This window comes from Pseudophryne corroboree, chromosome 4 (genome assembly GCF_028390025.1).
Source record: "Pseudophryne corroboree isolate aPseCor3 chromosome 4, aPseCor3.hap2, whole genome shotgun sequence".
Taxonomy (NCBI): Eukaryota; Metazoa; Chordata; class Amphibia; order Anura; family Myobatrachidae; genus Pseudophryne; species Pseudophryne corroboree.
In genome coordinates, this window is record NC_086447.1 from 267714893 (window position 1) to 267728918 (window position 14026).

The window sequence follows — 14026 nt, forward strand, 5'->3', positions numbered from 1 at the left end:
GACCTAGGGATTGTAGTGTCTGTATGAGAAGAGAGTGGTCTACAATGTCAAATGCAGCAGATAGATCTAGAAGAATAAGTAGTGAGACTTCGTAGTGACCAAATCATTAACCACTTTAGTCAGTGCTGTCTCTGTGGAATGTTGGGAATGGAAGCCTGACTGAAGTGGGTCCAACAAAGTGTATGAGTTAAGAAAGTGTGTGAGTCGAGTGTAGGCAAGTCTCTCAAGTAGCTTAGAGAGACAAGGGAGCTGAGAGATAGGGCGGTAGTTTGAGAGAGCATTAGGGTCAGAATTTTGTTTTTTTTAAATGGGAGTAATCACTGCATGCTTGAAGAGTGAAGGAAAAATACCAGTAGAGAGAGAGAGAGATTACAGATGTTAGTTAAGGTAGGGATGAGCACCAGAGACAGAGCTTTACTTATTTGTGAGGGTAAAGGATCAAGAGGAGAGGTAGTAGAGAAGCAGGATGAGAAGAGTGATGAAACTTCATCTTCATTTGTGGGATCAAATGAAGAAAGAGTGCCAGAGGGTTCAGGTAAGGAACGCAGCAGGTCACTGGCTGCCGAAGAGCATACCATTTCATCTCGGATCTTATCAATCTTCTCCTTGAAGTAGGAAGCAAGATCTTGGGCCTCGATAGTGGCTGGTGGGGTAGGTGAGGGAGGATTCAGAAGTGATTTAAATGTATTAAAGAGTCGTTTGGGTCTAGAGGCTTGAGCAGAGATAAGAGTTTGGAAATATGTTTGTTTGGCAGTGTCCAGGGCATTTCTATAAGAATGGTAGACAGTCTTATATGTGAGGAAGTCACTTGAAATACGAGATTTACGCCACTGACGTTCAAGTTTCATGTGAGTTTTTGTAGTTGTCTTGTTAATTTGGAGTGCCATGGTTGACATCTAGGCCTACGTGGAGTGTGATGGGTAGCTGGAGCCACTTCATCAAGGGCTAATTCTAGAGTCTCATTCAGGTGTGATACAGCCATCTCAGGAGAGGTGAATGCAGAAATAGGTGAAAGCAGTTGGAGTGGAAAGTTCTTGAAGATTAATTGAGTTAATATTTCTGCGGGTTTGAGAAAGATTGGAGGACTTCAGCAATACAGGGTTTGAATTAACGGAGGAGAGCATGCAGGTGATAAGGTTGTGATCTGAGAGGGGGAAAGGAGTGTTAGTGAGTTCAGAGACGGAGCATAGTCTGGTGAATACTAGATCAAGGCAGTGTCCCTCCTGATAAGTAGAGGAGTCAGTCCATTGGGAGAGGCCAAGAGAGGAGGTTAGAGAGATAATGGTGGAGATGTCAGAGGATAGGAAGTGGGGGAGCCAGGCAGAAAAATCTTCCAAAAATTGTTTTGGACGCCCAGGTGGGCGGTAGATAGCTGCAACACGCAGAGAGAAAGGAGTGTAAACCCTAATGGAATGTACTTCAAATGATGTAAATGTGAGTGATGGAACCTGTGGTAGAACAGTGTATGTGAAAGATTGGGAAAGTAAAAGTCCAACTCCTCCTCCTTTATGGTTACCAGGCCTGGAGGTGTGTGTAAAGTGGAGACCACCATGTGCCAGTGCTGCAGGGGAGGCTGTGAGAGATTGTGTGTGCCAGGTTTCTGTTCTTACTCTCCTGTACTGACATGACCATGATACAATGACACGGCTTAGGTAATGATTATAATACAGTTCTATTACCCTTTATACTGTACAGACATAGAACAATACAACTACCTATAATGACTGCATCATTAGCATAATATAATTTTTTTTTTTTAGATTTAAAGGGTAATACAACACCCTGATAAGACATTATCACTAGGCATGATCGACAAACAGTTCAATTGAATTTCAATTAATCTTTATAAATGTTAATGCACACAGTATATTAGATAACAATTACTTGGGGGACATAGATTAGATTTAGATATAAGAAAGGAATTACTAAAAGTAAGTAGGACAGTGATAAATACTGGATCTACAGTATCATACACAATGCTCACCCACACAAGGATACAGTACACTGATGTGTCCAAAATATTTATTGACTTCTTTATACTGAGCCTTTCTTCTGTAACTTGAACACACTTACATACAGTTATATACCTCAATGAGGATAATCCAAGTGATTCGGGGTTGCAGAAAGCAGCTCCCCCCTGCTGAATTGTTGCATACAATACTATACTATACTGTGCAGACTTGTAAACAATGTAACGGAAGCACGGATTTCCTTCATAACAAAGTTCTTAATAATTTTTGGTATCTGGAAAAAACAGGCAAAGTGATATCATAAGGAGTTGAAATTGGGATTTAAACAATGGTCTCCAGCATGGTTCCTAGTGTTATAATTACATTAACCTCTGAGTTATTTGCCGGAATATTCTCCCTGCAGTTACTACAGTCACTTCCTATGACCCTTATCTGTTTATTTCTTTTCTTCTCCTCACATCACCTATCATGCATAGCCACAGCATTACATGCAGGTAAATGGTCCCCTTTCCCCAACTGGCCATTCATCAGACTTACTATACATTTGTGATGTTTTCTTAAGTGATTCATGGTTAGATATTTTACCAACTAAAATGTGTAACAATTCAACTGAGGGTGCTTAGGGGGTCATTCCGACCTGATCGCACGCTAGCTATTTTTTGCAGCGCTGCGATCAGGTCAAAACTTGTTGCAATGCGCAGGCACGTCGTACGGATACAAAGCGGATCGGTGCTGGGCGATGGATTTAATGAAGAATCCATTTGCACAGCCGTTCGCAAAAGAAGATTGACAGGAAGAAGGCGTTTATGGGTGTCAACTGACCGTTTTCAGGGAGTGGTTGGAAAAACGCAGGCATGTCCAAGTGTTTGCAGGGTGGGTGTCTGACGTCAATTCCGGGACCGGGCAGGCTGAAGTGATCGTAGCGGCTGAGTAAGTTCAGACCTACTCAGAAACTGCACAGAACTTTTTAGTACCGCTCGGCTGCACAAGCATTTGCACAATTGCAAAGCGAAAAAACACTTCCCCATAGGCAGCGACTATGTGATCGTAATGCTGCAAAAAATAGCTAGCGAGCGATCAACTCGGAATGACCCCCTTAATTTCCTACCCATAAACACCAGACTGCACATGTACTGAATGCGGTTTTATTGGGCATATAGGCAAGTGTGCAGAAAAGGTCTAGAGAGGTGTGGCTGCAGCACAGAAACAAAGCACACTGAGTATATCACAACTGACAACTGCTGTCATGACTAGAAGGTACAGACAGTCCTGTCTGATGGGGAAAGCACCCATATACCGTACACATATCCTGAAGACAAACATCTTTATAATATGCAATTTCATTCAGAAATCTCAACAATTCAGTATATCCCATTTCTACACCAACTGTGTGCAGCTATTTTGTTGGGTATACAAATCATAGTACCAAGCTCTTTGGCCTTTAATGAACTGCTTCAGATAACTAGAATATTAGTGTACATTAATCATGCACAGAACACATGAAGAATTTGGTATATAAAGACCCAAATATATAGAAGAATTCATGTACAGTCATGTAATTCATAGCCCATTTAATGAAAAATAAATGTAAATAAACCCAGCACATAATTACTGCATAAGTACAATGTAACTATCAATTAACTGATAAATAAATTACTGATAAATCTGTAATTTGCATACCCTCCCAAGTAATGAATAATGGTTTGTATTGCCAGTGATGGCTTTAAACTAACACTATTGACAACCCAGCAGGAAAACATTATTCCTATCATTAAAGATGAATTATCATTAAATAAAACAAAAGCTTATCTCACAGCACAGAGCTTGCAGTTATGAGCCACGTCTGTGAAACAGCAGCTTTTGTAGCAAATGTCACTCTACTGCTGTTTCATAAGCACAGAGAGAAACATTTGCTTTATTCCATCACTGATAAATAGTCAACATGACACATATATCATTATGTGCAATTTCCAGTACCCACATTACCCCAGCAACATTAGTGGCTGTAGACTGTTAGCTCATTTGTACAGAGCCTTCTATGTTTGTGAGAGTACCAAAGTATGTGTTCTTCTCTATGAAATATGTGCTTTACATACAGGTTTTATATATATATATATATATATATATATATGTGTAGTATGGTTTGCCGGCAGTCGGGGTGCCGGCGACCAGCATACCGGCGCCGGAATCCCGACAGCTGGGCGAGCACAAATGAGCCCCTTGCGGGCTCGCTGCGCTTGACACACTATCTATTCTCCTTTCAGGGGGGTCGTGGACCCCCAAAAGGGAGAAAAGATGTCGGTATGCCGGCAGTCAGGATTCCGGCGCCGGTATGGTGGTCGCCGGGAGCCCGGCCACTGGCAACCTGAAGACCACATATATATATATATATATATATATATATAGAGAGTGAAAGAATGGACCGGCACTCGTATAAACATTTCAATGGGCCCGGTGCCCTCCACAACAATCAAGTAAACACACATGCACAGAGAGGCGGCACTCACGGCTGTCAGTTTTCAAAGACAAAAGACGCCACGCAGGGGGCTTGTTTCAACGTTTCAATTCAATAGAATTTTCATCAGGAAACGTTGAAACAAGCCCCCTGCGTGGCGTCTTTTGTCTTTGAAAACTGCCAGCCGTGAGTGCCGCCTCTCTGTGCATGTATATATATATATATATATATAAAAAAATACATTTGTTAGCAGTTGGGCAAAACCATGTGCACTGCAGGGGAGGCAGATATAATATGTGCAGAGAGAGTTAGATTTGGGTGGCGTGTGTTCAAACTGAAATCTAAATTGCAGTGTAAAAGTAAAGCAGGCAGTATGTACCCTGCACAGAAACAATATAACCCATCCAAATCTAACTCTCTCTACAAATGTTATATCTGCCACACCTGCAGTGCACATGGTTTTGCCCAACTGCTAACAAATTTTGCTGCCATGATAAGGTCTGAATTAGGCCCTATGGGGGTAATTCTGAGTTGATCGCAGCAGCAAGTTTGTTAGCAATTGGGCAAAACCATGTGCATTGCAGGGGGGGGGGGGGGGCAGATATAACATTTGCAGAGCGAGTTAGATTTGGGTGGGTTATTTCATTTCTGTGCAGGGTACATACTGGCTGCTTTATTTTTACACTGCAATTTAGATTTCAGTTTGAATACACCCCACCCAAATCTAACTCTCTCTGCACATGTTATATCTGCCCCCCCTGCAGTGCACATGGTTTTGCCCAACTGCTAACAAATTTGCTGCTGCGATCAACTCAGAATTAGGCCCCTTGTGCGTCTTTTCTACGTACATTTAGCTTTCATTTATGTACAATGACATTTTATTATTTTAAGTGCATGCTTTAACATGCAATTAAATAGGTTTACATTTCAGTTACATATAAGCCTATTCTAGAGCGTGTATACACATTCTCTAACACTAGTGGCACTGCAAACCAGCAAAACCAATACACAACATGCATTTGCTATAGGCAAACGAGAGGGGTTTTGGTGGACCAGAAACCCCCCACCATCTGGCCAGTGGCTCAAATTATGACCACAATAGCAATAGTATATAATACAATTACTAGAGCTGACACCAGTGCAGTTTAAGTGACAGAGCAGAGCTGCTGCACATGCCCAGTGGTAGCAGATTCTTTATTGGACCAGAGAGTAGCTGGCAGGAAGAAGAGACAGAAGCCATACCATGAGTTGGAAGAATGTGTACTTTGAAAGTGCAGTTCTGTCTCGTGCTGGTTCTATTATGTTTGTTTGTGTATTTATTTATTTATTATGGGATGTTTAACCTTTTTCTGACCACTTCTGTTATTTACACTGCTTAAAAAAATAAAGGGAACACTTAAACAACACAATGTAACTCCAAGTCAATCACACTTCTGTGAAATAAAACTGTCCACTTAGGAAGCAACACTGATTGACAATCAATTTCACATGCTGTTGTGCAAATGGAATAGACAACAGGTGGAAATTATAGGCAATTAGCAAGACACCCCCCATAAAGGAGTTGTTCTGCAGGTGGGGACCACAGACCACTTCTCTGCTCCTATGCTTTCTGGCTGATGTTTTGGTCACTTTTGAAAGCTGACGGTGCTTTCACTCTAGTGGTAGCATGAGACGGAGTCTACAACCCACACAAGTGGCTCAGGTAGTGCAGCTCATCCAGGATGGCACATCAATGCGAGCTGTGGCAAGAAGGTTTGCTGTGTCTGTCAGCGTAGTGTCCAGAGCATGGAGGCGCTACCAGGAGACAGGCCAGTACATCAGGAGACGTGGAGGAGGCCGTAGGAGGGCAACAAACCAGCCGCAGGACCGCTACCTCCGCCTTTGTGCAAGGAGGAACAGGAGGAGCACTGCCAGAGCCCTGCAAAATGACCTCCAGCAAGCCACAAATGTGCATGTGTCTACTCAAACGATCAGAAACAGACTCCATGAGGGTGGTATGAGGGCCCAACGTCCACAGGTGGGCGTTGTGCTTACAGCCCAACACCGTGCAGGACGTTTGGCATTTGCCAGAGAACACCAATATTGGCAAATTCGCCACTGGCGCCCTGTGCTCTTCACAGATGAAAGCAGGTTCTCACTGAGCACATGTGACAGACGTGACAGAGTCTGGAGACGCCAAGGAGAACGTTCTGCTGCCTGCAACATCCTCCACCATGACCGGTTTGGCAGTGGGTCAGTAATGGTGTGGGGTGGCATTTCTTAGGGGGGCCGCGCAGCCCTCCATGTGCTCACCAGAGGTAGCCTGACTGCCATTAGGTACCTAGATGAGATCCTCAGACCCCTTGTGAGACCATATGCTGGTGCAGTTGGCCCTGGGTTCCTCCTAATGCAAGACAAGACCTCATGTGGCTGGAGTGTGTCAGCAGTTCCTGCAAGACGAAGGCATTGTGCTATGGACTGGCCCGCCTATTCCCCAGACCTGAATCCAATTGAGCACATCTGGGACATCATGTCTCGCTCCATCCACCAACGCCACGTTGCACCACAGACTGTCCAAGAGTTGGCGGATGCTTTAGTCCAGGTCTGGGAGAAGATCCCTCAGGAGACCATCCGCCACCTCATCAGGAGCATGCCCACGCGTTGTAGGGAGGTCATACAGGCACGTGGAGGCCACACACACTGCTGAGCTTCATTTTGACTTGTTTTAAGGACATTACATCAAAGTTGGATCAGCCTGTAGTGTGTTTTTCCATTTTAATTTTGAGTGTGACTCCAAATCCAGACCTCCATGGGTTAATAAATTTGATTTCCATTGATAATTTTTGTGTGATTTTGTTGTCAGCACATTCAACTATGTAAAGAACAAAGTATTTAATAAGAATATTTCATTCATTCAGATCTAGGATGTGTTATTTTAGTGTTCCCTTTATTTTTTTGAGCAGTGTATATTAGTTACATTTGTTTTATACAGCCTATGCCAGTGGTCTCCAACCTTATTTGGGGTGTGAGCTACTTTCGTAAAATAAAACCTCTGGAAGAGCTACCCGCTCCCCCAATGCGCACACATTCCTGTGAAAGTGGGTGTGGCCTCAAAAAGTGGGTGTGGTATCACAAATGGGTGTGGCCTCACAACAGTACTGCCCTCCCTGCGTAGTGCCAGATACACAAGTAATGCCCCCCACAGTAGTGCCAGATACACAAATAATGGCCACCAGACGTGACAGATAAACAAGTAATGCCCCCCCAGCCGTCTCAGGTACACAAATAATGCCCCTCAGCAGTTCCATACACAAATAATGCCACCCAGTAGTGCCAGAAACACAAATAATGCCCCTCAGCAGTGCCAGATACAAATATTGCCCACAATCCCCCCCCCCCCCCCCCCCCGCAGCAGCCATCGCTCACTTGTGTGTATCTGAGGGGAGGAGATGAGGAGAGCAATCTAGCACAGCCCATGGTGTGCCTCAGTCTCCTGATCCGTCCTCACTGTGCGGCCATTTGAAATATAGTGCGGACCGCCAGCCAATCAGGAGCCGGCGCACGAGCTCTGATTGGCTGACGGCTGGCACCATATTAATATGCACCCACTGCCGCCGCGAGCTACTTAAGAAGCGGTGCCGAGCTACCAGTCGCTCGCTGGCCTGTACTATAGATCATCTAGTTAATTACTAATATTGTATTCTATAAACTATCCAATGTATAAAAACACCAGGGTCTGTACTAGGTTATTTAATTTCTCCAGCACATGCTCCAATGTTCCTTAGAGCGGGAGAATGTGGATTGCATTTGGAACACCCCCCTCCAGAAATCCTGCGTTTGCCCATTTGCTACACATAGGGGGTATTCAATTAGTGCCGAAATCACGTCAATTTACGGCAATTGCCATTTTTGTCAGTTTTTGTGGGTATGCGCACTCCCGTGATTCACCCTATTCATATGCAAATTAGCTAAAACAGAATTGCCGTGAAAATTGGTGCCGAAAGTGAAAAGTGAAAAATTGGTAAATCTGTCCGTATCCCCTAAAAAAGCTAAACTAACATCGGATAACAGTATAAAAGTTTATTATTGGTTATAATAAAAGTATTTCTGGTACTTAATTAGGTCAAATGGCTGTTATATGCTTTTTTTTTTTTTTAAAGTAAAAAATTATAGAAAGCTATTTTTTTTCCAGCTAAATAAGTGCTCAAATTAAACTATACATAAAAATGGGTGTATGTTTATATTTGGATCATTTTATGGGACTTTTTAAAAAAGAGGAAACAGACCAATTACTCCCATCTGCAAGTCTAAAAACTTGTCCCACTCATAAAGCACCCCAATATATCTGTCCCATACCTTGTACCCCAATTTCCATTATTTGGCACTTTTTCACCGCAAAAATGAGATGTCATTTTCGTCCAATTAAAAATAAATAAAAACTTCTTAGTGCCTAATTAGTAATTCAGGGGTTTGTCCCAGGGGTTCAGAACCAAATCCCGACATTTTTTACTTAAAATAGGGCTTTTTCCCAAGTTTATCACCTGCTCTGAGTTGGGTGAATTGAACTTTGTAGTAAAATTACCGAAAAACATTTTCACGGATAGGTGTTTGGCAAAATTACTGCGAATATCGGTAATTTCGCATCTTTTTACCTCAAAACGCATTTTTGCCAGTAATACCCCCCTTAAAGATCATTTTGGTTATTAAGTCACTTCGGAAAATGATGTCATCATTGAATTACACGTATAAATATTCAGAAGAGACGAAGAAAGAATTACTTGGGCGACCAATGTCACATAACAGACAAGCTGGGGGTCTTTCTTGTGCACAGCCAGTCACTGATCTTTTTAATAGAGTTTAAGGGGCCAATTCAATTAGGGCTATGCAAACGTGATGTAAGGATGAAGTGCGGTACGCACAAATCCCATACATACAGTAGGCTTACAGTGTGCATTTTCCTGCATACCCATATGGGACTGTGAGGTAAAAAGTACAGTGATGGGGCAAAGTAGGGAGTCATTGCTGGTGTCACAGCAGCACATCGCCAGCATCACACGTACATATTGTAGCTTCTGATTGATTTTCCCCCCTAAGTTTGGCTCAGCATGATAGAATAATATTTTTACAGGCCGTTTTCTCTATAAATATTACACATAATATTACATGCAACACAACAAACATAAGGATCTATAAAAGTAGTCATGTGAGGTAGCATCTCACCATCATCCATAATGTCCTGTGCAGCCACTGAGTTTGTGTACACAACCAGATCAGACAGGGCCCGACATAACTTCATAGTCTTCCTCCGTCGCCCCAACCTAGTAAGATATATAAAAAAAAAATCTGTTATTAAATTGTTAAAATAAATATTGCATGAGTTATATAACAATAACAAAATTATAAGAACTGCACCCAACATACAACTGGAGCACAAAATATATCCGAGCTATTTCATGAGATGTCACAAGGTAGCTTAAATTCTTCCACGTACATTATAAGGCCACTTGAGTGTGTGTGTGTGCGCGTATGTGTGCGGGGGGGAAGGGGAGGGGGGGGGGAGGATTTCTTACATAATGGTGTATAATTAACCCAAAGAGTTAAACTTACTAAAACAGAAGGGGAAGTGTTTATGGGCCTACACACGGTGCGATTCTAGCTAAATGCCGATTTTGACTTTGTGATTTCCCTTGATCTCCCCGGAGCACAGAACCACCGATATTGATTGTACACACGGTGCGATTTTGGCTATGTACAATTTTGACTATATACAATTTTGGCTATACTAAAAACTAGATTGTACACTAGTCATAATTGACCTGCCTGCACAGTCTATTTTTTCTTGCGATGCTGACCTCGCGGGACAGCGCATCGGCATCGCAAGGTCTTTACACACGGTGCGGTATGCACTATGTTTTCTACTGATATAGACAATATAGTGCATATTGGTAGTTATATTCCACCGTGTGTATGCCCCTTCATAGCAACCAATCAGATCCTAGCTATACTCTGTATTGTACTGTATATTCTAGAAATCCATATCTACAGTATAATCCAATTGCTATGGACAACAGCTACACTTTCACTTTTCAGAATTTAGTTCAGAATCCTAAAGGGTCTATTACCTCAAGGAACCCCTTGCAATATCTGCAGTTGTTTGCTAGATATACTGTGTACATAAAGTATTCAACAGGAACCTCTCATGTGAGGTTTGTGTCTGTCCAACAACTACAAATAGAGTAGGGGTTAATTTGAAAAATGTATTTTTTGGTCCATTATACACAACACTGGAAAAATACAGTCAACCCAACTGGATCTAATCTTCTTTATTCCTTAGCCATGGTGCAATATTCCCTGCAATACAATATGCCCCATCTGTGTATAACCTTCTATGCGTCCGGTTTGTCCATACACGCAAGCCTGATACTTCTTCTTAGCACAAGTTTTACACATTGGAATTGACCCATGCGGTGATAATCTATACTCCTAAAAATAGTAGGGACATTGTAAGCACAGCTCATATGTATCTTAATAACTCATTTGATAGTATTCAGGAGGCGCTGACTCTTGCATGTCTGCCCAGCTCATTTTGGCTTCAGCCATCATTTTGGACATTAAGATGAGTATTTTATGGACTAGCTCTCTCTAATTGTACCGCCACCATGGTAGTATGTGTGCCAGAAAGGAATGCTTTACATGATTCTAGCTAAGAGATGAAAGAATGAACAATAGTCATGTGACTATAGTGTGATTGTGCATATGCATATATAATAATATATTTTATATATATTTATATAGGATTTTGCTCAGAAAAAAATTAAATAGCAGGAACATTAGGAATGAGGTTATTCATTATTGTAAAACTTGTTGCATGTGCATTTTAACTTTTTGTCTCAAAAGAAGTGTTCCATCATTGTAAATGAAAACTCAGACAAGCACATGCTGCGGTGCTTGTTAAGACCCTAAAATCCTTCCCATCTACCTGTTAAGTGCCAAATAAGGTAAAGCATAGTTCCCTTTTCACATATTTAATTTGGCGCACTATTCTGTAATAGGTGTAAATAAACATTGCAAGTGATTCATGCAGCAAGCCCTATTTTTATGTGCCAGGGGAAATATTTAAATTCTTTCTGGATGTTGATGATACAAAATATGTCCTACATAAACTTGCCTCATGTTGAATAAATGCCTAGACGCTATATTCCAGTATAAATTTAGCAGAGGGTAATCCTAAAGCAAGCATCAAGGACTTTTGTGGTATCCAGGGGCGTAGAGGGGGGTGGACGGGGGCACTCTGGTGACTGGTCCTGCCATGGACGAGTAGCCGCACCCCCTCCTGCAGAGAGCACCCGAGAAAGCGTGAACACGTCCCCTCAGCTGACCACGTCCCCTAGCATAGGGCCTGACATCTCTCTTGGCGGCCATGTTGGTACCTCTGAATGACATGGAATAAAATACAGTTTTCTAGTGTAGTCTCTTACCTGTAATGAGCATTTTCAAAGTCCTCTTCTCCACCAATCCAAGCACAAGTAAGCAGGATGCCATATGTAGCTTGGCTCCACCTACAGCAATCAGGAGGTAATGTATTGAATTTCCCTGCCCACCCCATTCATTTCCAATATTTCACAAGAGCTAGGAAAGAGTTACAGGGCAGAGCAGTTGTCAAGGAATACAGAGACAAAGCAGGACTGGTAAAAAATGATTGCTGAACACATCACATGGATTATGTGCTCATAACCTACAATACACCTGATGCCAGGCTTGTTCAGTACAAATACACAGTAATCAATTCTCATTCTCTACCAGTCAAGAGAGAGAGTAAGATGAATTAGAAGTGCAGGAGTGTAATGCATGTATGTGGTTTACAGGCGGCTGCAGGTAACAGGCAATTTCTCTGTGTCATTGATGAAACTGAATGCAAAATGCATGGACTAGCCTGCTGAGGTATTCCCTAAAATCACCTGAAGGTGAGAAATCAGTTACTCTCAGCTGACATGATAAGTATCCTGTGCACGTTATGGGGTTGCCTGGCAGGAATAGGTATTTCCCACCTGGTAATGGTTTTGCACACATTACTGTCATACCCACACACAGTTTTTGTCAGGAGAAAAATGGGTAAAAATGTAAAGAATCTCAGTTATGGCTTCCTGGCCTCTAGCACAAGAGACCATGGGGGTCATTCCGAGTTGATCGCTCGCTAGCAGTTTTTAGCAGCCGTGCAAACGCTATGCCGCCGCCCACTGGGAGTGTATTTTAGCTTAGCAGAAGTGCAAACGGTGGTATTGCACAGCGCCTGCGAAAAAAATTTGTGTAGTTTCAGAGTAGCTCAAAACCTACTCAGCGCTTGCGATCACTTCAGACTATTCAGTTCCGGATTTGACGTCACACACCCACCCAGCGTTCGCCCAGCCACGCCTGCGTTTTCCCTGGCAGGATTGCGTTTTTCCGAACACTCCCTGAAAACGGTCAGTTGCCACCCAGAAACGCCCACTTCATGTCAATCACTCTGCGGCAACCAGTGCGACTGAAATGCATCGCTAGACCCTGTGCAAAACTGCATCGTTCGTTGTGCCCTTACATTGCGCGTGCGCATTGCGCTGCATACATATGCGCAGAACTGCCATTTTTTAGCCTGATCGCTGCGCTGCGTACAAATGCAGCTAGCGATAAACTCGGAATGACCACCCTTATTATTAACTGGTCACATTAATTGCAAGTATGCGGACAGTCACTAAACAGTACACACAAAATAGTACATGCACTTTCATATGGATCTTTTCATATAGTTGGTGAACCCTACATCATTATACATTTACGTTATATTCACCACATGGTCATATGTAAGTCAGAGAGACCTTTACAGCCTACAAGAGATCAAATATCAGATTATACTGTATATATTTTGAGTAAGATAAGCCCTGCACTACTATGACCTGCAGCATGAGTGTCTAACACTGAGCTTGGATGGATGATAATGACAGGAACCAGACCTAGATCGGGGCACTGGTATGCAACTATTTTATTACATAACCAGCTGTTTGCTATGGATAAACACTTTTATTTTTTAGCATACACATTTATTTTAGACTGGATACTAATAATCATTTTGGTATGATAAGCAACCCTTGTATGTAACCTGATTGTATGGCAGATCAGAAAAGACAAAGACAGAAAGAGACACAAGACATGATATATTGGACAAGATGAAGGGGTTGGCGATGATTGCTAATAAATTGCTTCCCATACCTGTGTCTGGATTGGTGGTGACAGTAGAAAAGTGACTGTAACAATAATATATATTATATGCTGCTTACAATAGTGCAAGCTAGTGCTCTAAGCGACTGTGAATGATTTCCCTAGGATAATATACTTGGACGCACAAAGAGCCCACGTGCAATTAGTCTTAGGAGACGGGGGGAAGGAGGGGGGGTTGGGGGGTGATTCAGAGGTGGATGCACAAGAGTAGCTGTGAAATTATGCTAACAATACATGGGCAGAACGGATGGTGTAATGGTTAGCATTACTGCCTCACAGCACTGAGGTCATGGGTTCGATGCCCACCATGGCCCAAATTGTGTAGAGTTTGTATAATTTCCCCATGCTTGTTTGGGTTTCCTCCGGGTAC

The 14026-nt window shown here is 42.5% G+C and overlaps 1 protein-coding gene across 1 annotated transcript in view; it reads right to left on the reverse strand.

Annotated features, from left to right (window-relative positions):
- Window positions 1-14026, reverse strand: part of PLCH1 (phospholipase C eta 1) — a 469798-nt gene that overhangs the window by 50227 nt on the left and 405545 nt on the right. Inside the window, exon 15 of the mRNA XM_063916111.1 lies at window positions 9625-9722. Coding sequence (XP_063772181.1) covers window positions 9625-9722 — 98 coding nt within the window. The remainder of the gene's footprint in view (window positions 1-9624; window positions 9723-14026) is intronic.